The sequence below is a fragment of the Amphibalanus amphitrite genome, unplaced genomic scaffold (assembly GCF_019059575.1).
Source record: "Amphibalanus amphitrite isolate SeventyFive unplaced genomic scaffold, NRLGWU_Aamphi_draft 000714F_arrow, whole genome shotgun sequence".
Taxonomy (NCBI): Eukaryota; Metazoa; Arthropoda; class Thecostraca; order Balanomorpha; family Balanidae; genus Amphibalanus; species Amphibalanus amphitrite.
Window position 1 is genome coordinate 347,540 of NW_024882208.1, and position 23,860 is coordinate 371,399.

The following is a 23,860-nucleotide window of genomic DNA, read 5'->3' on the forward strand; positions in this document are numbered from 1 at the left end:
GACGCGGTATCAAGAGAGTACGCGCCACTGGCATTATCCTGGCTCTTATCTCATATGACTCACAGATCAATGACAGACATATTGATATTTTGATTGTAATACAATCAATTGTGCAATTTACTCAATTTAATTTTCTTAAATTGTAAAAAATTGAAGGAAAATACTTTCTCTTAATGTCCAAATAAAATAATTGAAGCTATTAAATTTGTGTTTTATCACGTGACATCTTGAAAAGGTCCTGCATCAAACTTAATAACATTCCAAGGTTTTAGTAATGTTGATGCTGTAAAATTATTTATTGATGTCAAAAAATTATATATAAAGTGCCTGTACCCTTCACAAAAAATTGATTTTGGATAAAAAAATAACTTTTATCATAACACAAAAAATGAGCCTGTCACCTAAAGCAATTACAGCCATTTCATATGAAATTATGAATTTTTGTATCCATCAAACGAGCGCTTTTAGAAAAAAGCTAATGACGTCATTCTAAAGGTGCATGTAGCAGCTATGCATCAAACATGTGATGTAAACAATAGCAATCCGCATAGGGCAGCCTCGGGCAGTTTGTGTTTTGAAGTGCATAGGTGCATTTCATTCCAATTTCATTCTAGTTCGTGCCATAGCCCGAAGTTTGTGCTGCAGGTCTTGCCACAGGGAGTTGTTGGTGAGTGGTTAGTTCAGTGCGTTTGTGTGACAAGCGGTTCCAATGCATGAAAGGACGGATCTACAGTCCCGGTCTGCTGATACTGAACAAAAAGTCAGGACTCAGGGCTCAGGTTTTTTTTTGAATAAAATGTATGTAGTATTTAGTAAACAGCGTATCACTATAGGTATAGAACATGGAGTGCCAAGTCTAAAGCCACAGAGCATCCTCACCATAAGCTCAATCATGTGACAGGCAATTGAGGGCCTCCAGCATGGTGCGGACTGCGGTGCACAACACCAATAACGTAACAGGGACTTGCTAGCAACGAGGGAGCAGTGAAACGAAACACATGACCCAGGGTTAGGGTTTTGTGATTTGGATTGCCTTTTTACCTCTGTACACCAGATTATTTTTTTTGACAGTTCTGATAGTTTGACATTTGACATAGCTTGAATTGATTGCTTGGACTAGCCTCCTGAAACCACTTCCACTTGTGCTATACCTACCAATTCATCAACATCAACATACCTACTGCTCAGTCTGTGCATTGCCCACAATATGCAGTTGGTGTTGTGTCACTATTCACTAATAAACTTTTTTCCAGGACAACTATAACAATAAGGAAGCCAACATGAATGGAACACACCAACCAGTGGCTTTGTATGCTGGTGTGGAAGGGTGAGCAATTGTTATCCTCAAAGATTGTCAATTATTTGGGGGTTGAGGTTAGCTAGACCAGAGTTGGTGTGCATGACAATAATTGTTTATCATAAGATGCCAAATGGTCTGTCAATCTTTTCAGGAATCAGGGTTTGATGATCAAATCAAGTCAAATCAAGGTCAAAACCAGAGTCTCCAATAGTCAGCAGTTACCTGCTTGAGCTCCTAGTTAAATTATAGGCATTGATAAATGATAGCCTTAGCAAGGAGCAGACAAACCTGTATAATACACTTGTATCTTTCAGTGGAGGCAGTCACTCTGCCATTGAGCTTTATGACTCTGCTGGAACATGTGTGGCACAAAGCTCAGGCCCATGCCTCAGTTTTGTTGTAAGTGTGCCTTGTGATACTAGTGTTTACTGTTTCTTTTAGATGGATTGTAGCTCATATATACTACCAGTATAGCGCCTTTTGGGGCGACTAACGGAGCGAGCGAGAGGGTGAGCCTTGCACGTGCGAAATTTCGAGGGGGTACCTCCAACTGACTTGTGCACGGCACCCTACTGACCGGTTTCTAGCGATGTGCCAAATTTGAGCACAATCGGCCCAGCCGTTCTCGAGATCTGGGAGCGGCACCCTGCACGTGCGCACGTGCAAAATGGGTCCCGACTGGCTTTTGCACGGCACCCTACTAACCGGTCCCTAACTGTGTACCAAATTTGAGCGCAATCGGTCCAGCCGTTCTCGAGATCTGGAAACGACCTCTGCACGTGCGCACGTGCAGCGGCACCCCAACTCTGGCACATGGATATGCAGTGCCTAGTGGGTGCCTACCTACATGCCAACTTTCAGCGCAATCGGCCAAGTAGTTACCGAAATATTGCAACAATTGCAAAACTGACACCTCTTCGTTTTGCACGTGGCACGTGCATAAGGGGTCACCCACATGCATCGGGAATAGTCCAATACTTGGTAGAAGGAATGAAGCTACCCTATAAAAATTACCGCGTGTAAATCGGTCAAGTGGTTGCTGAGATATAAGCCTCGCAAAAGCGTCCGCACGGCCGGCCGGCCGGCCGGCCGGCCGCTCATACTCAGAAATTTCCGTTATTCTACGTAAGACTCCGCTCGCTTCGCTCGCTCCGTAATGATATATTGTTTCAATTTCTGCTTTATTTTTAGTTTCTTGTGTGCATTTCAAGCTGTTACTAAGTGGTGCCTACATCTCTGCTGCTGTTGTGGCAGATAAATTTTTCATTCTTTGTCATTACTGAAAACTTCTGACAGTGTATTCCTGCTGTAGAAAGTATTGTTCTGCTTTGTCATAGTGTAGTTTTGATTGATCTCTATGCATCCTCCATTGCAGTGGCGGAAGTCATTCCGCCATAGCTCTGTTTGATGCAGATGGAAAATGTCTGGCAGAGTGCCAGGGGTCATGCATCAACTTCTTAGTGAGTAGTTGTGCATGGTTTTGTAGACGCAAGCATGAATCAGTTGAGACTGTGTAATCCGTGTACCGGAAAGTACGGAAAACATGCTACCAACTGAGCAATTCTCGAAATAGCTTCAATTATATTGTCCCGTTCTGGATAAATTGTTGGGCTTCAGATAAATCATTTCAACGTGCCTGCTCACTGGTAAAACCAAAGTGACTGATGGCTTTGAATACTAATTAAATTTGCTTTCTTTGAGAGGCTTGTAGGTTTAGCGAAGTGGATACTTATCGTGACCTGATGACCTGCAATCATAATGTGTCATTGGTGCGGATCGATCGCACTTTGGTCCTTGAAATAATCGGGGTGTTGCGTCGAACACGATATGGTTCGGGGCGTTTGAGGTTGGGGAGGGTGGGGGGGGGGGGGATGGGACGCCTTGATAAAAGACCTGACTGTGCTGATGTCATTGCACAATAGGTAATTTAGGTATGTATTTTTTGTTAATTGACATCCGTATCATTTTTATCGTATATGTATTGTTCGATTCGTAATAAAAAGTCGTGGGTGCTGCTAAAATGCATTGCATCGGTCAGTCGGTTTTAACTTTTATTTACAAGCTATCGGAGTACTATTTCCGCTAACCTGCCCGTGCTCGTACCGCCGGGCCGCAGCTGATCGGTATGCCGGAGACGGAGCGGCGGATCCGCGCGCTGGTGGACGACGCTCTACAGAAGGCCGGACAGCCGGCGCACACCACCCTCCGCGCGCTGGTGCGTACCGGGATCCGGAGTTGCCCGTCAGCACAGACACCATACACATTGTCACTAAGTTTGTTGAGTTTCTGGCAACAAACTTTGGCGATGCATCACACGACGGGGCGAGTCGCAACTGTTTTGTGGCGATGTTCTGACTGAGTTAGGTCGTATTTAGGGTCTGAATTTATTTGTCTCGTACCCGTGGTCCGAGTATGAGTCCGAACTTGTTTCGCCCCAAGGGTATGAGTCTGAGATTTCCCTCTTCCAGACCTGAGTCTGAGTCCGTGACATATTTCCCAGGGTCTGATTCGGACCTTATATCGTCCCACAGGGTCTGAGTCTGAGCGGCTGTGAGGTGGATGAAACCAACGAGGCGTTCCGTCAGAACCTGCTGGAGAACCATCCGACGCTGACCGAGTCGTGTTTCGTCTGCAGCGACACGGTCGGCACCATCGCCACTGCCTTCGAGGACGGTAAGCCGCCGCCTCTGACCTGCCGGGCGGGTGGGGTACAGGGGGGGGGGATCGGACACGGTGCCCGGTGGACCCGCGTAGTGCGCGGGCGGCGGCTACTGGCTACGGAAAGATAGCAACAAATGTCCGGTAGCGGATCACGCGAGTATCGCAATAGCCGGGCGATTAGCTCGAGTGCTTAAGTGATCTGGCTTTCATGACGTCCCAGTTTCAAGTTTGATTGATTGATGAGTGACATTGGTTTTGAGAGATCCCGGATATCAATGCTTGTGCAGCCATTTTGTCATGTGAGCATTACGGATAAGTGCGGCATAGTCTGCCGAAGTCGTTTTACATTGCTGATACGTCTGTCGCCATTCATTTCTATACAAATGTTCTTTTTCATGCCCTCGAGATAGACATCGGTCCTTTCCAAATCCAAACGAATGCTGACGTACCTATGCTCTTCACGCGGTTACATTCCGGTACGTGCCGTTGAAAAGGCCGCTCAGTGACATACCTCCCCATCCCGTCTGTCCCCTCGGACAGGTGGTATGTGTCTGATCGCCGGCACCGGCTCCAACAGTCTGCTGCTGAAGGCGGACGGTACCACTCACCGCTGCGGCGGCTGGGGACATCTGTTTGGAGACGAGGGAGGCGGTGAGTACCCGTCAGAGGGGAGGGGAAGGAGGGAGTGGGAGGTACGGAACAGCGGCACGAGCCACCGCTGCGGCGGCCGGGGGCACTTCTTCGGAGATGAGGTAGGCGGTAAGTACTTAGTTAGAGGGAGGGAGGGGGAGGGGACATAAGTTTGCTGACTATGAGCCCTGTCGCTAGTCCGGCAACCATCGATCACCTCCCGGCCCGGCTCACTTTCACTTCATTGAACCATTGCCAGACGGGGTTTATCCGGGATTTCAGCCGTGTCGCTCTGCCGGAATCCCTCCGTTCGCGGGGATTTTGCCGTATTAGGAGCCGACATTCGATGTGGTTTCTCTGAGACAGCTGCATTAGCCCGGCAGCGATTGTCGGGGAACTTTGCCATCGGTTGATTGCGATATATGCAACGTATGTTGATATCGAGTGTTACATCTTCCGTCGACAGATACCACTAATGGGTTGGTTGCGAAACATCCCTCCCCTCCGATTCTGTGAACCTTGTCCGGCCTCCCCCGTGTTGATAGCGCGTACTCGAACTGCACCGCTCGCCCGACCCATGGCCACACCTCCTGCCCCGGACGTGGCGGGACTACCTGTGACGGCTGACGCCTTCAGAGGCACCGTTTGCGTCATCACCCCTCGCTGAGCTCACCAGTGTACTTAATCGCGGCTGTCGGCTATCTTAGAGCGAACCAAGGAATGCGCGCGAAGTGTGACTATTGCCACACATTTCGATAAATCCCATGGGTCAATGTCTGCAGTTGAAGAAGGATTTGGTGTTTGCGTTGCACATAATAAGTCCCTAGCTTTATACAGTTGTCTTGCACATTTGAGCAATTTTTTAGCATGGATTGTTGGTCGGAAACCGGCACCTTTTGTCCTAAGGTATGAGATGAATATGACATAGGCGGGAGTTCGTGGCGTTGCTGCTTTCCTGCCGCTTACATTACATGGGGGCAGCGTTGTTTACCGAAGCGAAATCCGATCCTGATCCGACCACTGCCCCCCTAATCACCTGCATTTGGGGCCGGCTGTGGTCGTTAAACGGTATTGGGTTACCCAGGTCCTCAATGGACCCCAACGGTGTCATATGGCACACGACGATAATACTCCGATGGGAGACGCCGGGCCGGTACCTCCCTGCAATATGAGATCATACTCAATCCCGCTCAATCGGACCGCAGTGTAGTTAATTCCATGTTCTGTACCGCCCTGTAGCCTGGTGGATCGCCCACGAGGCCATCAAGTGGGTGTTTGACGAGGATGACAACCTGAGAAAGCCGCCGCACAGCACCGAGGCCGTCCGAGAGGCCATCTTCACCTGCTTCGGCGTCACAGACAGGTAGGTTAGCCCCCGTCCGTCCGTCCGTCCGTCCGTCCGTCTGTCCGTCCGTCCATCCGTCCGTCCGCCCGTCTGTCCGTCCGTCCGCCCGCCCGCCTCTGCCCGTCCATCAGTCCGTCCGTCCGTCCGTCCGTCCGTCCGTCCGTCCGTCCGTCCGTCCGTCCGTCCGTCCGTCCGTCCGTCCGTCCGTCCGTCCGTCCGTCCGTCCGTCCGTCCGTCCGTCCGTCCGTCCTGTCCTGTCCTGTCCTGTCCTGTCCTGTCCTGTCCTGTCCTGTCCTGTCCTGTCCTGTCCTGTCCTGTCCTGTCCTGTCCTGTCCTGTCCTGTCCTGTCCTGTCCTGTCCTGTCCTGTCCTGTCCTGTCCTGTCCTGTCCTGTCCTGTCCTGTCCTGTCCTGTCCTGTCCTGTCCTGTCCTGTCCTGTCCTGTCCTGTCCTGTCCTGTCCTGTCCTGTCCTGTCCTGTCCTGTCCTGTCCTGTCCTGTCCTGTCCTGTCCTGTCCTGTCCTGTCCTGTCCTGTCCTGTCCTGTCCTGTCCTGTCCGTCTGTCCGTCCGTCCGTCCGTCCGTCCGTCCGTCTGTCTGTCTGTCTGTCTGTCTGTCTGTCTGTCTGTCTGTCTGTCTGTCTGTCTGTCTGTCTGTCTGTCTGTCTGTCTGTCTGTCTGTCTGTCTGTCTGTCTGTCTGTCTGTCTGTCCGTCCGTCCGTCCGTCCGTCCGTCCGTCCGCGGTCACCGCTCTGGGCGGGGCTTTTTTACCGGAGTGAGGGATGTAGTGAAATAATCTTGTGAGGGGTATGCGCTGTAACAGCTACTGTGAACACAGTGCGGTTCGTGTCTAATCCATTATCCCTGGCGCTCGTGGAACACTATCATGTTTCATCATTGTTTGCAGATGCCCATTGCATAATGTCCGCAGGCACCGCCGTATCAATGGACATTTCGTTATGAGGCTATCGCTCTGTTCAACTTCAGACACTTTCCGAGCTGTCCACTCCATCTGATTTGCGCGTTACCTTCGATTCGTGTTGCAGCACTCGATTATTGTTCTCAGTATATGACTCCGCCCCTTTCTCCGGCCTCCCCGTTTTCCGTCGTCGCGTCCCTCCCCCCTTCCCTTACCAACGCCACGCCCCGGCTGTTTACTAGTAACCCATGCAGTGTTCATCCGTTTTCCCACCCGTCCATTTTACTATCATCTGTGTCATCTGTTCAAAATACGCCCACGTTTTGTGTAGTCCCCGCCCTGTGACCGTGTTTGTTGTTCGGTGTTGTGTGTGATGTGTGACGCCCACGTGCTGTTTGTTGCCCTTCCTGTGACCGACCCCCTCCCGCGCCCCGCGGCAGGTTCGGGCTGCTGGCGCACGCGTACACAAAGTTCGAGAAGCAGCGGTTCGCGGCGCTCTGCGAACACCTGGCGGCCGCCGCGCGCCACGGCGACCCTCTGTGCCTACAGCTGTTCAAGGAGGCCGGCGCCTGGCTGGGCCGATACATCGCCGCCCTGCTGCCCAATGTCGACAAGGTACGGCAGGGGACGGCGCCTGACTGGGGTGTATTATACATCGTCACCCGATGTGGACAAGGAAGGGGTGGGGACGGCGCGCGGATGGGGTTGTATATCGCCGCCCAATGTGGACAAGGTAGGGGTGAGATACAGTGACAGATAAGAGTTTGGTGGGGACAAAAGGAAAGGTGAGGAGGGATCCAACAAAATGCGGACTAGTCCGAGCTAATTACCCAACTGGCACTACAGCCCAGATTGCCTTCCATGTAACCATTGAAGATCCGCATCAACAAGATAAGTAGGTAATTGTGTAGACTTACGTCAACAAAAACGGATTCGTCCTGTAACGGGCCTGTTGACCTCGATCGGCCTGCAGCCGCCGCCGCTGGGCGGCACGATGGTGTATCGACTGCTGCTCAGTGGCCTTTGGTAGTTCTGCCGCCCAGTGGCAGGGTAGGTGGTCACGTGGTGCAGGCGTGGTGATCGTGTGTGCCGCGCGCCGCCCCGTACGGTTTCGGCTAACCGATCCGTAGTATCCATGTGCCAATGCATGGTGTTTGTGTCTGGCCCGATTCGTGGCAAAAGGTCGTGCGGAGTGACACAGCTGGGAAATGTCCTGGCGCATGGTGTGCGACAACGCAAAGTTGTTTATTGTAAGGGTCGGAACGGTTACGGGTAATGGCTACAGGGGTACAGTGATGTCATTTGATGGAGAGTCGTCATGTAAACGTCACAGAGAAGGGGTGACGAGGTAGACGCATGCAGCCATTATCGGGGAAAGTTGTCAGCTCCTGACAGTTTCTATACGTTTTGATAGAGGGCATTGCTCAAGGTGTCGTAGCGTTACGCTGCACAAGGCTGGAAAGTGAACACTTTTTTATTTCATGCGAGCAAGTGGCGCCACCTTATAGCAGTACACGACAATAGCAGCCCCTTTTTCCTAAGTGACGGTAGATACACAAAAGCAAGCCATTTGATTTATCGTCCCTCTTTGTGACCTTCTCCCACTCCCCGCAGGAGATGCTGTCTGTCGAGCGCCGTGTGACTCCCCCTCCCTCCCCACAGGAGATGCTGTCGGCGGAGCGCGGTCTGCAGATAGTGGTGGTGGGCGCCGTGTGACTCCCCCTCCCTCCCCACAGGAGATGCTGTCGGCGGAGCGCGGTCTGCAGATAGTGGTGGTGGGCGCCGTGTGACTCCCCCTCCCTGCCCACAGGAGATGCTGTCGGCGGAGCGCGGTCTGCAGATAGTGGTGGTGGGCGCCGTGTGACTCCCCATTTCTCCCTGCAGGAGATGCTGTCGGCGGAGCGCGGTCTGCAGATAGTGGTGGTGGGCGCCGTGTGACCCCCCCCTCCCTCCCCACAGGAGATGCTGTCGGCGGAGCGCGGTCTGCAGATAGTGGTGGTGGGCGCCGTGTGACTCCCCCTCCCTGCCCACAGGAGATGCTGTCGGCGGAGCGCGGTCTGCAGATAGTGGTGGTGGGCGCCGCGTGACTCCCCCTCCCTCCCCACAGGAGATGCTGTCGGCGGAGCGCGGTCTGCAGATAGTGGTGGTGGGCGCCGTGTGACTCCCCATTCCTCCCCCACAGGAGATGCTGTCGGCGGAGCGCGGTCTGCAGATAGTGGTGGTGGGCGCCGTGTGACTCCCCCTCCCTCCCTACAGGAGATGCTGTCGGCGGAGCGCGGTCTGCAGATAGTGGTGGTGGGCGCCGTGTGACTCCCCCTCCCTGCCCACAGGAGATGCTGTCGGCGGAGCGCGGTCTGCAGATAGTGGTGGTGGGCGCCGTGTGACTCCCCCTCCCTGCCCACAGGAGATGCTGTCGGCGGAGCGCGGTCTGCAGATAGTGGTGGTGGGCGCCGTGTGACTCCCCCTCCCTCCCTGCAGGAGATGCTGTCGGCGGAGCGCGGTCTGCAGATAGTGGTGGTGGGCGCCGTGTGACTCCCCCTCCCTCCCTGCAGGAGATGCTGTCGGCGGAGCGCGGTCTGCAGATAGTGGTGGTGGGCGCCGTGTGACTCCCCCTCCCTCCCCACAGGAGATGCTGTCGGCGGAGCGCGGTCTGCAGATAGTGGTGGTGGGCGCCGTGTGACTCCCCCTCCCTCCCTGCAGGAGATGCTGTCGGCGGAGCGCGGTCTGCAGATAGTGGTGGTGGGCGCCGTGTGACTCCCCATTCCTCCCCCACAGGAGATGCTGTCGGCGGAGCGCGGTCTGCAGATAGTGGTGGTGGGCGCCGTGTGACTCCCCCTCCCTCCCTGCAGGAGATGCTGTCGGCGGAGCGCGGTCTGCAGATAGTGGTGGTGGGCGCCGTGTGACTCCCCATTCCTCCCCCACAGGAGATGCTGTCGGCGGAGCGCGGTCTGCAGATAGTGGTGGTCGGCGCCGTGTGACTCCCCCTCCCTCCCTGCAGGAGATGCTGTCGGCGGAGCGCGGTCTGCAGATAGTGGTGGTGGGCGCCGTGTGACTCCCCCTCCCTCCCCACAGGAGATGCTGTCGGCGGAGCGCGGTCTGCAGACAGTGGTGGTGGGCGCCGTGTGACTCCCCCTCTCCTCCCTCCCCGCAGGAGATGCTGTCGGCGGAGCGCGGACTGCAGATAGTGGTGGTGGGCGCCGTGTGACTCCCCCTCCCTCCCCACAGGAGATGCTGTCGGCGGAGCGCGGTCTGCAGATAGTGGTGGTGGGCGCCGTGTGACTCCCCATTCCTCCCCCACAGGAGATGCTGTCGGCGGAGCGCGGTCTGCAGATAGTGGTGGTGGGCGCCGTGTGACTCCCCATTTCTCCCTGCAGGAGATGCTGTCGGCGGAGCGCGGTCTGCAGATAGTGGTGGTGGGCGCCGTGTGACTCCCCCTCCCTGCCCACAGGAGATGCTGTCGGCGGAGCGCGGTCTGCAGATAGTGGTGGTGGGCGCCGTGTGACTCCCCCTCCCTGCCCACAGGAGATGCTGTCGGCGGAGCGCGGTCTGCAGATAGTGGTGGTGGGCGCCGTGTGACTCCCCTCCCTCCCCACAGGAGATGCTGTCGGCGGAGCGCGGACTGCAGATAGTGGTGGTGGGCGCCGTGTGACTCCCCCTCCCTCCCCACAGGAGATGCTGTCGGCGGAGCGCGGTCTGCAGATAGTGGTGGTGGGCGCCGTGTGACTCCCCCTCCCTGCCCACAGGAGATGCTGTCGGCGGAGCGCGGTCTGCAGATAGTGGTGGTGGGCGCCGTGTGACTCCCCATTCCTCCCCCACAGGAGATGCTGTCGGCGGAGCGCGGTCTGCAGATAGTGGTGGTGGGCGCCGTGTGACTCCCCCTCCCTCCTCACAGGAGATGCTGTCGGCGGAGCGCGGTCTGCAGATAGTGGTGGTGGGCGCCGCGTGACTCCCCCTCCCTCCCTGCAGGAGATGCTGTCGGCGGAGCGCGGTCTGCAGATAGTGGTGGTGGGCGCCGTGTGACTCCCCATTCCTCCCCCACAGGAGATGCTGTCGGCGGAGCGCGGTCTGCAGATAGTGGTGGTGGGCGCCGTGTGACTCCCCCTCCCTCCCCACAGGAGATGCTGTCGGCGGAGCGCGGTCTGCAGATAGTGGTGGTGGGCGCCGTGTGACTCCCCCTCCCTCCCCACAGGAGATGCTGTCGGCGGAGCGCGGTCTGCAGATAGTGGTGGTGGGCGCCGTGTGACTCCCCCTCCCTGCCCACAGGAGATGCTGTCGGCGGAGCGCGGTCTGCAGATAGTGGTGGTGGGCGCCGTGTGACTCCCCCTCCCTCCCTACAGGAGATGCTGTCGGCGGAGCGCGGTCTGCAGATAGTGGTGGTGGGCGCCGTGTGACTCCCCCTCCCTCCCCACAGGAGATGCTGTCGGCGGAGCGCGGTCTGCAGATAGTGGTGGTGGGCGCCGTGTGACTCCCCATTCCTCCCCCACAGGAGATGCTGTCGGCGGAGCGCGGTCTGCAGATAGTGGTGGTGGGCGCCGTGTGACCCCCCCCCTCCCTCCCCACAGGAGATGCTGTCGGCGGAGCGCGGTCTGCAGATAGTGGTGGTGGTGGGCGCCGTGTGACTCCCCCTCCCTCCCTGCAGGAGATGCTGTCGGCGGAGCGCGGTCTACAGATAGTGGTGGTGGGCGCCGTGTGACTCCCCCTCCCTGCCCACAGGAGATGCTGTCGGCGGAGCGCGGTCTGCAGATAGTGGTGGTCGGCGCAGTGTTCCGCTCGTGGCCGCTGCTCCGGGACGGCCTGCTCGAGGTGGCCGGACCGCTGCTGCCCGCCTTCCAGCTGCTCGAGCTGCGCGGATCGCTCTGCAGCGGAGCGGCGTTCCTGGCCGCGCGCCGCGCCGGCCACCGGCTGCCGCGCGACTGCAGCCAGCACACCAAGCTGCTCTGCAGCTGGCGGCAGTGACTGCAGCCAGCACACCAACTGCTCTGTAGCTGGCGGCAGTGACTGCAGTCAGCACACCAAACTGCTCTGCAGCTGGCGGCAGTGACTGCAGTCAGCACACCAAACTGCTCTGTAGCTGGCAGCAGTGACTGCAGTCAGCACAGGGCGGCAGTGACTGCAGCCAGCACACCAAACTGCTCTGCAGCTGGCGGCAGTGACTGCAGCCGGCGCACGGTGGCAGTGACTGCAGTCAGCACAGGGCCGCAGTGGCTGCTGCCAGCACAGGGCGGCGGCAGTGACTGCAGCCGGCGCACGGTGGCAGTGACTGCAGTCAGCACAGGGCCGCAGTGGCTGCTGCCAGCACAGGGCGGCAGCAGTGACTGCAGCCAGCACACCAAGCTGCTCTGCAGCAGCTGGCGACAGTAGCGGCGCAGTGAGGCAGTGGCGGCGCTCGTAACGCCGAATACGCCAGACATTCAGTGCCAACCATCCGCCATCGCACGGAGCCGGCCGGGAGGACGGGTGGGGCAGCGAGCGAAACACCGGGACTTGGGGAGAGGATTGTAGCGTAGGAGCTAGCGGGCGGAGAGAAATGCTCGAGACCTGTTTAGGAGAGGAAGGATAAAACTGAAGCCTGATGTTCGCCCAGTCATTCAGGAATTACTTCATTGTCCAGTGGATGTCTGTGCCGTGCTGTGTTGTGTTGTGCGCTGGTGGATTTATTTGTGACAGAGCCGGAGGCGGCCGGGTAAGCGGGTCACTGCCCGTGTATTTCCGTTCGAGATAGTCCCGTGCCATATTTATCATTTGTTGCTTTTTAGGTTGATTTTATCATTAGCATTCCACTTTGTTGAGGCGCGGTGAGCTGGGCTGCTTTGTTTTCTGGGAATCATGTGCTGTCGGACTGCCTGTGCCTATTGCATTAATTTTGGTTATGGAACGCCCCGCAACGGGTTGGGTGCTACCAAAGAGCTTGGTTGTCAGGATATGAGGGCTTTCTGGGAGTACAAGACTTTGATCATGCTTCGCTTTGCGTTATGTTGAATCGTAGTTTATATTAATTCTATTTTCGTACATCGATTGATAAGTCGTTCCCCTAAATGCGAGATATTTCACGATCGACTGTGATTGACCATTTATGTGATTTTTTTTTGTGAATCAAGCATTCCACGGCATGCATTTTTGTAATACAATTGCTCAAATCGAACGCTTCGTCTGTCCCGCGGGACTCGGAACAGTACCTAATACCTATTGCAGAGCGCCTCTCAACCATGATTTTAGTCCTTATGAGCCGACCGAGAGCCCTGGGTAGTCGATACACCGTCCGACCACGACTCGAGAACCTTCCTCTCAATCCACTGTTGCCCGGTCCGCCTCATCGCGGCAGAGCCTGCACCGGGCCGCAGCCCGCATGGCAACTCTTCTTCATGATGCTCGACGCCTTTTTCGAACCCATTCCCATTCCCAGTACCCCACAAAAAGAGCGCAGAAGCATGTAAGTTTATTGGCCATTACCAGAACGAGGCCTGGCCCGGTGGGCTGTGGCCCGCCGAAACTGCAGCAGCGGCGCACTGCTGCTGCTGCTGCTGATGTATCCGAAGGAGCTGAAAAAGGCAGTCAGTGCGAACACGAGCACAAGAGCAAGACTTAGCACCCAGCGATTCCTTACGTTAACAGAGCGTGATGCACGGAATCGTGAGATAGGGGGAAGCGTTCGTCTGTGCGTCAGGGAAGACTTAATCTGTCCAGTTCAGAGATTAAGTCGTGAGGCAAATGATAAACATCGCTAAGAGCGAATTCGAAAGAAAAGGACGTATTTGGCAAGTGGAGATGGCAAATCGATACCTTTAGCATTACCACCCTGGCGGACAAGTGAAAGTGCGGATAAAGACGGGGGCGATTCAAATATGAAGAGAATTTGTGCAGTAGGAAGTTTTCATCTCTGAATACATGACTTTAGGCCAGAGTCTGAGCAGCTGAGGGGGTCAGGAAGCGGGATGTCCCGGGGTTGGCACGTTACCGGCATGGGTCCGTCCGAGCGAGCCGGGTCCGAGTGTGGCGCTCCGGCGTGCAGCGGGGTCCTGTCCTGTCCTGATCCTGATCCATCCATGATTCCGTGATCCATGATTCCGTGATCCTGATCCGTGACCATCCTATCCAGTGCCACACATCCCCTTCACATCCGATCCAGAGTGATATCCCGGCCATGAAATCCATTTCCGCGTGTGTCTGTGTGCTATCCAATGCATCCAAATCCAATCCTGGGGCTATCCAATGCATCCTTGATTCTATAAAAACAAATGCAGGAAAGAGTGTTAGACGCCGCACAGACATACGTACAAAACAATGACATCGAGCATGTTTACCGCTTGTGTTTAAATTGAAACATCCAATTACATTTAAGACCGTTTATGAACCAACCCCACATACAAATGGTGAATGAACTTAAAATGCCGAGGGCGAGCACTACTCGCGCCTCCCCCGAATGTCCACAAACACACACAGGCTACTGACAGCGAAAGGTCAGAGGCTTATGAACCTTGGGCTGTGAGCTCCGGGCGTCGCGGGTCCCCAGTCTGCGTCTTCAGGCCGCCGGCGTGCGGCCGCCGCCCCTCCTCGGCCAGTCGGCTCCGCTCAGTAGCGCTCGCGCGAGACGGAGCGGGAGCGGGAGCGCGAGTAGGAGCGCTTCACCGGCGAGTAGGTGGGCGAGCTGCGCCGGCGCGGCGAGTACGAGCGCGAGCGGGAGCGGCGCGCGCCGCCGCCGCCGCCACCTCCGCCACTGCTGCTGGCGCCCGTGTCCTCCTTGACACGCACGTACGACACCTCACCCTGGGGGAGGAAATGGTGACAGTCTGTTCAGACAACCCTCAGCCAGCCATTGATGCGTGAACAAAATTCACGTTCTCAAAACCGACATAAAAGCGTTAAATAGAATGAGCATACTTCCGCTGATAACCAGATTCGATAATAATTACGCTGTCCAATGAAAACATTTAACAAATGAATAATTGAAAGAAAGATCAAATCAAACAGAATACATCTTTTATCACCAATTTAGCCATACATACCTCATGTGAGCGGAACTTGGAATCGTCCAGCTTTTTGACGGCGTACTTCATGTCCTCGTATCGGAGGAACTCGACGGTGCCGGTGCCGTCCTTGTAGGAGTCGGCGAAGCAGACGTCTCCGGCCTCGCGCATGTGGTCCTTGAGGTCCTGCCAGCTGCCGGTGGGCGGCAGTCCGGTGACCAGCACGCGGTACTGAGAGCGGCGCGCCGGCGGGCCGCGGCCCCGGCCCGGGCCGGCGCCCATCATGCCTCGGCCGCCCATCATGCCGCCGCGGCCCGGGCCGCCGCCGCGCGGAAACTCCACACGCAGCCGGTAGCCGTCGTAGTCGTACCCGTCGCGGGCGTACACGGCGTCATCGGCGTCCCTGGCGGGGTAACGGTGACTGGTCAGGTGCTGGTCAGAGGTACCCGTCGCGGGCGTACACGGCGTCATCAGCGTCCCTGGCGGGGTCACAGTGACTGGTCAGGTGCTGGTCAGAGGTACCCGTCGCGGGCGTACACGGCGTCATCGGCGTCCCTGGCGGGGTCACAGTGACTGGTCAGGTGCTGGTCAGAGGTACCCGTCGCAGGCGTACACGGCGTCATCGGCGTCCCTGGCGGGGTCACAGTGACTGGTCAGGCGCTGGTCAGAGGTACCCGTCGCGGGCGTACACGGCGTCATCGGCGTCCCTGGCGGGGTAACAGTGACTGGTCAGGTGCTGGTCAGAGGTACCCGTCGCGGGCGTACACGGCGTCATCGGCGTCCCTGGCGGGGTCACAGTGACTGGTCAGGTGCTGGTCAGAGGTACCCGTTGCGGGCGTACACGGCGTCATCGGCGTCCCTGGCGGGGTAACAATGACTGGTCAGGTGCTGGTCAGAGGTCCAGCCTGGTGGGTGGCATGGTTAGTTGTGGCAATCCATGTTTTTGCTTAGCACAAAAAAAGAGCAAGTGGAAACTACCTGTGCAAGGGTTTGTACATTTGAACAATGTCACCAAGCAATCACAGCACAATGAAAGTTGAACATGCTTATTGCTTATTGATGCTCAAGACCATAAAACTAAGCATGGGCAATAGTCAGCTAAGAAACACATGCCTGTGAATGCAAGGTACAAAATAAAAATTGAGGGAGTTAAGTTTTTTTTTAAACATTTACCTAAATGCAACAAAAGTTTCAACTCAGAGTGAGCTTACAACAAGTAAAAGTTGAAACACAGTGTTAGCATGGAAAGAATTGTAAGCAATGATAACAACTGGCAGCTTCAGTGATATCTACTAAGTGATAATCTTAGTTAGTAAATAATGCATGACTTTATTTGTTCTTTTACTATGTAATGCCAAAAAAATCAGCCTGCCAATCAGGTATGATAACAAAATATTGAGCCAATTTAAGATAAGAATGCACATTTCATATTGATGTCCTTAGCATTATTGCTTTTCCTCTCAACTTTGGCAAAAAAAAAAATGAATTATTTAGAATTGATAAAATGGTTAGTCAAAACACATTACTGAATGGGGTTCTGAGCCATGTAGATATCATGTTAAGGATACTTTAACACTGCTCCATCTTAAACTAGGCTCATTTTCTGATTACAAATTGAAAAAGAAACTTTCCTAGACCTAATATACAAACCTTGGATCTTCAAACTCGACAAATGCAAAAGGGGGTCCTTTCCGGTTCTTCAGATCAATGAATACGATTTTGCCAAACTTGTAGAACAGGTCCTCAATATCCTTGGTGCGGATATCAGGAGGAAGATTCCCAACATAGATGCGACACTCATTGCGGCCAGACATGACTAAGGAGTAAGTGAATGAAGTTCTATTGAAAGACCAAAACAAATGTGAGATCACTTTCGACTCTAATCAATCCAATCCCTCCTCTTGGCCGCAAAATTTACATAAAACCACACGCTACGAATCTGGCGCACCACCGGGGGATGGAAAACTGCCCCTTTTCAAGAAAAATTACGAAAAGCAGGGCTCAGCAGCTTCAAATGAGCCCTCTTATCTTTGATTCAACTGATCCCTGAATAGCGTAGGGAAAATCCGTAGCCTCGCCCAAAACAAATGAAAATGAGTGAGCCTTATCGCCCCCAAAATCTCAACAATCAAGCTAAAGATGGCGGCGTCGACGGCGTGGACTTTTTATTTAAATCAAGCATGCCTTTTTATTTTCTAATTTATCTAAAACTGTTAAAATAAAATTTTAAGTTTTGAAGACTTAAAACAGTGATTTAATCAAAACATACTGTTTTATTGGCATAGATATTGGGCTTCATTTGTTTTTCTTCTCACTACTATTTCTTGCTTTCATCTACGCCGCATAAAAGACGAAATCAGCTTATTTACAGGCTGTTCTAAAAATTATGCCTGCTGTAGTGCAGTTGCTATCGTCATCAATTAAATGCTGATTTTCTGCATAATTAGCGTCAGACATTAAAAATGAATGAAATTTTGGTTTGAAATAGTGGTAATTTATAGAAAAAAAATTATTTCTTACGCTGAAACTATTTGACGTTGAATTGAAAACCCCTGCTTTTTGCTTGCCAGCCATTCTTATTCGTTCGTTGATTTTGATTGGTCAAATATTTTGCAGCAGAAAGCGACAAAATACCAAGGTAACGTTGAACAGCAGTAAAGTTACAGTCGAGTCGAGGATATGTATTGCCATTTCATATTGATTTCATCACAAGACACAGGGGGAAGTGGTAGGTGAGTGGTTCGTATGTGGAAATGTTTTTTGAGTTCAAGTGGTTGTTTTTAGGAAAAGGCATGTTTCAAAACCAAAATTATTGATGATTTTTGTTGACTGCCTTTCAACCCTTTGACCCATGGCCACTCTTTTGTGAAATTGTTTTCAATGAACCATGAATGATTGAGTTATTCAAATAATAAGTTTCCTTCTGATCAGAGAGACATTCAGAGCTATGTGTCATTGTATATACTCAAGCAAATGACAACAATTTAACGGTTCTAAAATAGATACGAGACATTTCGGCCACATAGTGCCTTCGTTAGTGGATATATGAATGTGGATGAATAGGTATAAAGTTACTTATGATAATCAGAACATGAAACATTGTGATATGATCTGATATATCAGAGGCCATATAATCAGATGATCAGATGCCATACAATCAGGTTATATAGATCAGATGCCATATAACTAGTAGAGAAGTGGCTGGCTACATTTTTGGGTAAATCAAATGTGAAGATTAAGTATGGTAAACATAAAAATTAACCTGACCTAACCTTACTTACTGACCTACAACATTGAACCTACCAACCTGCAACCTACCAACCTACAGCCTACAACCTACATCCTTTAACTACATTCTAAATCTACACATCTGATTTTTGTTCACTTTAAAGCTGCCCACACCAGAAGTTTCACCAACCATTTGAAAAAAATAGATATGGTATTGGTTAACACCATAAGTACTGGGCATGAATAAACAGTAGTTACTAGTTAGACTGCCTCATTACTTTTCACATAAGATTTTTGTGTGGCTAGCCACATTCCTAAGTGGCCTAAGGCTAAAACTGACCATTGCAGTCAACTTTTCTTCTGGTTCAGTTGGTATTAGTGCAGTGTACCTACATGGTGTCCCTCTTGTTCTAGTCAGGTAGGATGCCCAGTAGCAGTCATCCCTTACAGAACACACAAGAAATTTGAAATGGTCATGTTCAAGGATTCAAGGTCATTGCTCCACCAATCACAGTTTTGATAAATTGACAAAGAATCATCTTAGATCATGATTTCATGGCATATGTACCTATCTAAGACCTAAGTTACCTATAAGATCTCTGCAAGTCCTAGATCCTGGTTCCTGGTTGGTTGCTAGATGCTGTGAAATCATTGAGTCAGCACAATTTTTTATGTGACATTTAATGGACTCATAGATCCTGTTCTGTAGTTTGCTCAGAATGCAAAATGATGAAAGACCTCACACAGATGTGTGCATATGTCTGCTTTCTGAATTGTTTCATTGTCTGTTTCTTTCTGCTTTGTTTTAGTTCACTGCACCTTGAACCAAGTGAAGACACAGTGTGTTTCTGTCACACTGGCAAGTGTATTGAGAAGAATCATGGGCTCAGCCAAAGTTGTCATTGAATACTGGTGAGTTAGATGCCTGTATCTGTTGTTCATTAATTACTTAACCTGTGCTTGTTTTCAATTTCGCTGTAAGTCAAACATGTGCCAGACCCACCAATTAGTCCAGCAATCCTAAGATAAATTTACCTCTTATTAATCTTAATTTGGAATCGAGTTAATGGCCCACTGGGGACCAATGTTTGTATTTATAAATTTCCCTGTAATTTTTCTTTTAAGAATGGGTGTGTTTGTAAAACATTGCTTGAGCTTTGAGCTTGGTCACATTTTGATGGTTTTGGGTGCTGTACCAATTTTACTTTGTCTATGATGATTTTATTATGCTTAAGTTTGACTAAGATGATTTGAATGAAATGCTTGGAAAAAACAGAGCCTCAGCTAAGCAGTCTGAGTCCCTCAACCCTTCCTACACTAGTCTGGTCGGCAATTTCCCAGTGGTCGGAAAAATAATAGACGTGAAACCTAGTCCTGCGCAGGCACGGCCTGTCTCACTCAACAGGTGTGCTACTTATTTACATAAATGCTTCATACTGAGCAGAGATAGTTGCTGATCGGTCTGAAATCCGTCCTTTCCGCTGTGTGGCCGCCGGCGGCACAGCTCCGGCCGCGGCCCGGGTTTCGCTATACGGCTCCGATCCCGCGGGCGATTGTGCTGACTCGCCGGTATCCCGGAGAGGAATATTCCCGCTTTGCTGAGCCAGTGCAATGTCCGGCGGATCTAGAGCGGGCACAAAGGAGAGCTGCAAAATACGCTGGTCCGGAGTTCGTGCTTTATCGGTGGATCAGAACGGTGTTTACATTGTAACTGCTGACGGGTCGACTTGACTTTTAAACCCGACTGATCCATCGGTGATGCGTGATTATGCATACTCCGCGGGGGCAAGGGCCAAAGTGTCCTCAGCTCCTGCTCATTTGTGTATTATTGATATTATGTAATACTCATGCAATTCACTTCTTCAAATTCTTTGTCTCTCGTTATTAATATCGTACTTGTCACTTGGTTTATAACATAACATAGCAATAAACGTAAAGCTGACCGATAACCACCGTCACTGCTTTTAACTGTATGGTTCTCTCAAAAGGCGCGGTTTAGCGCCGTGAGTGGCGTTTTCCGTCGATCGCCCCAATCCAGGGCATTTGTGTTTTATTATGACAAGTGCCGCCTGTGGCTACCGCAGCTGTGTTCTGTGGTTCACGGTGGTACCTTAGAACACACATGGCCGTTGGTTTGATCCTACCCCGATCCCCGCTATCCCTCCCACATCCCTCCCGCCGTCCGCCGCCCATCGTCCAATGCCAGGCTTCCCCTGCGTGTGCATATGCGGTACGTAATGTGGACACAGCTGGTTTAACGAATGTGGGATGGCTAATGTTTACGATGATGGCGTAGACTGTACGTTCAGGCTGAGAGCGCAGGCCCGTTGTCGGAACAAAGGAACTAAGGGTAGCCTGGCTACCTGAGAATGCCGTGCCTGCGTGGCAGGTGCAGTGATTCCAATTTTATGTCGTTTCTGTGTCATATCCGGGCAGTTTAGCCACGTATAGCTAGCCAAAACTCTTGAGCTCTTCCTAGAATGTCCCGTGCCATTGGTTCTCTGTGTCTTGTTCTCCCACCACCGCGCACCGTGTTCCCCTTTCGCCGTGTCTGCCGTGCGCGCTGCTGACGCCGCCGGCCGTTCCAGCGGCGGGTGAGGGTACGAGCCGCAGTTCCGGGAGCTGCAGGCCCTGATCGGGTCCAGCGTTCCCGGCGCTGCCGTCGACGGCTTCGTCGGTCGCCAGAGTAAGTCTGCCAGCCGCGTGTGCTGTGAGTAGCTAGTGGCTGACCGGGCCGGCCGGCCGTGTCCTGTTGCAGCGGCGGATGAGGGTACGGGCCGCGGTTCCGCGAGCTGCAGGAGCTCATCCAGAGCAATGTGCCCGGAGCCGAGGTGGAGGGATTCGTCGGCAGACGATGTGAGTGGTCGCCGGCGCGGGGGGCCGGGTAGAGGGGCAGACCGCACCCGGAACAGAGAAAAGATACGGCAAGGCATCCAGGTTGGGGGGTTGAAAGACACGGACAATTTCCAGCAAGCATCTGACTGATAGACTTTCGGATAGTTGATGTCAGAAAAGTCGATCAGTCTTGAAGTGACCAAACGCACGGTTGCAAGTTTTCGTGGTAGATATATTTGCATGACCCTCTATAAACGTTGGCAATAGATGCATGCACGTTTTCTTCAACTACGATCACAGTATGTGTAATGTTGTGTCTTGTTCTATGGTTTCCAGAATTAGATACTTATTTGAAGGAAACGCGTATTTCAGATTTACCGCTCTCTATAATGTCCATTTTTCCGCAGGTCCGCCTTTTCCAACATGGCTGTGTCTTCATAAATCGTGACCTGAAAAATGTGATGCGAGGTCATAAACGTCGAATGTTGATACCTTAACTCTCCGCGACATACGGAGAGCTTATGCAACTCCCTAGGGCTTTCGTGAATATATCTAGACGTGCCGAAAGCCGAAAGTTGCCAGTGTTTTACATTCATCCTAATCGTTTTGATTTGGGTGGGATTTATTGCCTTCCAACGTATGTCTTGGTGTAATGCAATCTCGATAATAAGTGTTAATTTGTATGATATCGACTAAATAAGGTTCTCTGGGTCCAAGGTCGAGTTCTTGCAAGGTGACGCATGGTAGAGGCTATGTAGAGACCATTTTACAGATTCGACTCAGTCATTTTAGTGCTGGCTTTTTATTCTGGTCATAGTCATTTTAATTTTTCATGTCAACCTGTGACCTGTTAGGTCGATGGCCAAAGGTTGGTTTCTGATTGTCGGTTTTTAAGACGGTGAAAATGACCGTAGAGCTACGATTTTGACGACGTGTTTGACAAAACGAATTATTCATAAAACGGTTGGCTTCTGTAATTTGGACGCTAACTGCCCTTAGCAAACCCTGACCTCCGTTTCCGCCTTTCGCCTGCAGCGTCATTTGAGGTCAAGGTGAACGACCAGGTGGTGCACTCCAAGCTGCAGACCATGTCGTTCCCCGACTTCAAGGAGGTGGTGACGGTGGTGAAGGAGGTGTCGGACGGCGCCGCGCCGCGCCAGGTGGAGAAGATGCAGCCGGCATCCTGCGTCACCGTCTAGCCGCCCGAGCTGGGACGGAGCGGCGCCGGCGCCGCCCTCTGGAGTGAGGCGGCCGCACTGACATCTGCAGGGCCAACGCGGCACGGAGCGGCACAGGGAACGGTGAACGGCCACGGATGCGGCGTACGTTCGTCGGTCTGATATTTACGGATCGGCGGCTCCTTTGTCATGAAATTGTACACGTCATTTGGACACCATTCAGATAAGATGTCAGTGTATAATAATTCTTGCGTCTTCTTAGTTCTGACAACCGTTTCTTGGCTGATAGTCTTTACAGCTGTCGATCTCTGTATTTTTGGTCAAAACGGCATGTGGAGGGACTAAGCGAAAATATCGTTTTCTGCTCATTTCACACAAATGGTTCAGCGATGAATTTTGCCTTTATCAACGTCGCGCAGCCTGTGTCGTGCCGTTTCCGTGCCGCGGTAGCCGCTACACTCCTCCTGAGGGCTGCTGCGGCGCTGTGTCTGTCCGGCGGGGATGCCAGCCCGCCACCCTGTCCCCTGGGATCTGTGCGGTGACCCGGGCCGCTCCGGCGGATGACCGGCGACCCTGAAAGGCTGACCGTGTCCGGGGGTCGCCGCGAGGAGCGCCAGAGCCGCCCTGGCCGCCGCTGAGGTCTCAGGAGGACAGACGTGTAGAGCTAGTGGGAGAATATAACCGTTTATTTTGCTCATGAATGTGATGGGAAACATGATATTGGGAATGATTTGTTCTTTCGATACTGATTTAGCGCACCTCGCTGCAACCGATCTGAATGCAGAGCGAATTGGTGTCTGTCTGTGCAGCTGTGTGCGATGGATACTACGTCTTGGACTGTTTCGCTTTGTGAAGATCTACAGGCTGATCTGTCGGCTGCATCACCATGAACATAGAGGGAACTAGACCCTTTTACCGTCCAATAGAATTGTTTGTAGTATGGATTGTTCGCTCTAAGTTGCATGAACTCGCATACCTACAAGAGAATCCCAGCAGTCACATGCCTAACTCTGATGATATCGATGTCACAGCTCAACGAACCTCGACAGAACTCTTTACCGACGTGGTCGTTAGACGGATAATACATTTTTACCATTAGTTGTTGCCCTGTGTGTATCGTTTGTGTCATTTTTCCTCATAAGCGAAGTGATCTAGGCGTGCACGGATCGCAGCGTTGTGTGCGAGCGAATGTGAGTGAATGTGTTCGTTGAAATTGCGAGTGCATACAATCGCACGGTTGTAAAGAGGCGTAGAACTGACTGACTGAAGAGTCAGTGGGCAAACGACTGTGTCAGGACTGCTCTCTGTTTGACACTCATCACGCCCAGCCAGCCGTAGCAGCTGACTGTCTCTGTCAGTTGTCGCTTTTGCCGGGGCGGGGTAGACATTCGTCTGAAGCCTCGGGCTCAGCAGGGCGGTATGTATCAGAGATGTATGAGGGAGGGAGGCGTGGTTGTGGAACATAATGTGTGCCTTTTGAGAAAGCCAAACGATCATTTCATTCACTGTATCACGTGATATGGTCTAAAAATAATTCCTTTTTCGGGGCCGTTCTCAACGGTGCAAGGCTACTCTCGTGGCTCGGAGTCTAAGACACCGGAGCCTCGGTCTTCGTGCCACGGGGAAACGGGCGCAAAGGGAGGATTTTTACGGCCACACAGTGAGCGATAGGAATCCGAACAGACTGGTGGGATATCTGCTTTGGGCGTACGGTCAATTATCCATTTACAAATTCAGGTACGCTCCGGCGGGCACTCTTGTTTGATGCGGGCCCACAGCGGCGGGGCGTGGCTTTCCTCGAAGTA

At 52.6% G+C, this 23,860-nt stretch overlaps 3 protein-coding genes across 14 annotated transcripts; 2 read left to right on the forward strand and 1 right to left on the reverse strand.

Annotated features, from left to right (window-relative positions):
- Positions 1 to 530: 530 nt before the first annotated feature.
- LOC122365092 (N-acetyl-D-glucosamine kinase-like) lies at positions 531 to 12,992 on the forward strand. 8 transcript variants are annotated; one of them, XM_043336012.1, is made up of 10 exons: positions 532 to 667; positions 1,254 to 1,327; positions 2,676 to 2,760; positions 3,417 to 3,515; positions 3,832 to 3,973; positions 4,502 to 4,612; positions 5,831 to 5,954; positions 7,291 to 7,465; positions 11,564 to 11,821; positions 12,045 to 12,992. In XM_043336012.1, exons 2-9 carry the CDS (start codon positions 1,281 to 1,283, stop codon positions 11,804 to 11,806), a joined length of 1,026 nt encoding a protein of 341 aa, XP_043191947.1. In that variant the 5' UTR covers positions 532 to 667; positions 1,254 to 1,280; the 3' UTR covers positions 11,807 to 11,821; positions 12,045 to 12,992. The 8 variants fall into 8 exon arrangements, with proteins under 8 accessions (XP_043191945.1, XP_043191947.1, XP_043191946.1 ...); XM_043336011.1 differs by having other exon boundaries at positions 12,126 to 12,992; XM_043336010.1 differs by lacking the exon at positions 2,676 to 2,760 and adding an exon at positions 1,615 to 1,699 and having other exon boundaries at positions 531 to 667; positions 11,564 to 12,992.
- A 278-nt stretch (positions 12,993 to 13,270) lies between these two features.
- LOC122365093 (serine/arginine-rich splicing factor 1A-like) lies at positions 13,271 to 16,959 on the reverse strand. Of its 2 annotated transcripts, XR_006253669.1 has the most exons (4): positions 16,465 to 16,958; positions 14,854 to 15,217; positions 14,325 to 14,614; positions 13,271 to 14,073 (listed from the first exon to the last, which is right to left on the reverse strand). XR_006253669.1 is itself a non-coding variant. In XM_043336018.1 (3 exons), the coding sequence occupies exons 1-3, from the start codon at positions 16,626 to 16,628 to the stop codon at positions 14,420 to 14,422; spliced, it is 723 nt and encodes a 240-aa protein (XP_043191953.1). In that variant the 5' UTR covers positions 16,629 to 16,959; the 3' UTR covers positions 13,271 to 14,419. The 2 variants fall into 2 exon arrangements, 1 of the variants encoding a protein (XP_043191953.1); XM_043336018.1 differs by having other exon boundaries at positions 13,271 to 14,614; positions 16,465 to 16,959.
- Positions 16,960 to 17,209: 250 nt separating this feature from the next.
- On the forward strand, positions 17,210 to 23,159 carry LOC122365098 (migration and invasion enhancer 1-like). 4 transcript variants are annotated; one of them, XM_043336028.1, is made up of 4 exons: positions 17,210 to 17,452; positions 18,852 to 18,954; positions 20,801 to 20,898; positions 21,913 to 23,159. In XM_043336028.1, exons 2-4 carry the CDS (start codon positions 18,923 to 18,925, stop codon positions 22,074 to 22,076), a joined length of 294 nt encoding a protein of 97 aa, XP_043191963.1. In that variant the 5' UTR covers positions 17,210 to 17,452; positions 18,852 to 18,922; the 3' UTR covers positions 22,077 to 23,159. The 4 variants fall into 4 exon arrangements, with proteins under 4 accessions (XP_043191963.1, XP_043191962.1, XP_043191960.1 ...); XM_043336027.1 differs by having other exon boundaries at positions 17,444 to 17,546; XM_043336025.1 differs by lacking the exon at positions 17,210 to 17,452 and adding an exon at positions 17,484 to 17,542.
- The last annotated feature ends 701 nt before the right edge of the window (positions 23,160 to 23,860 follow it).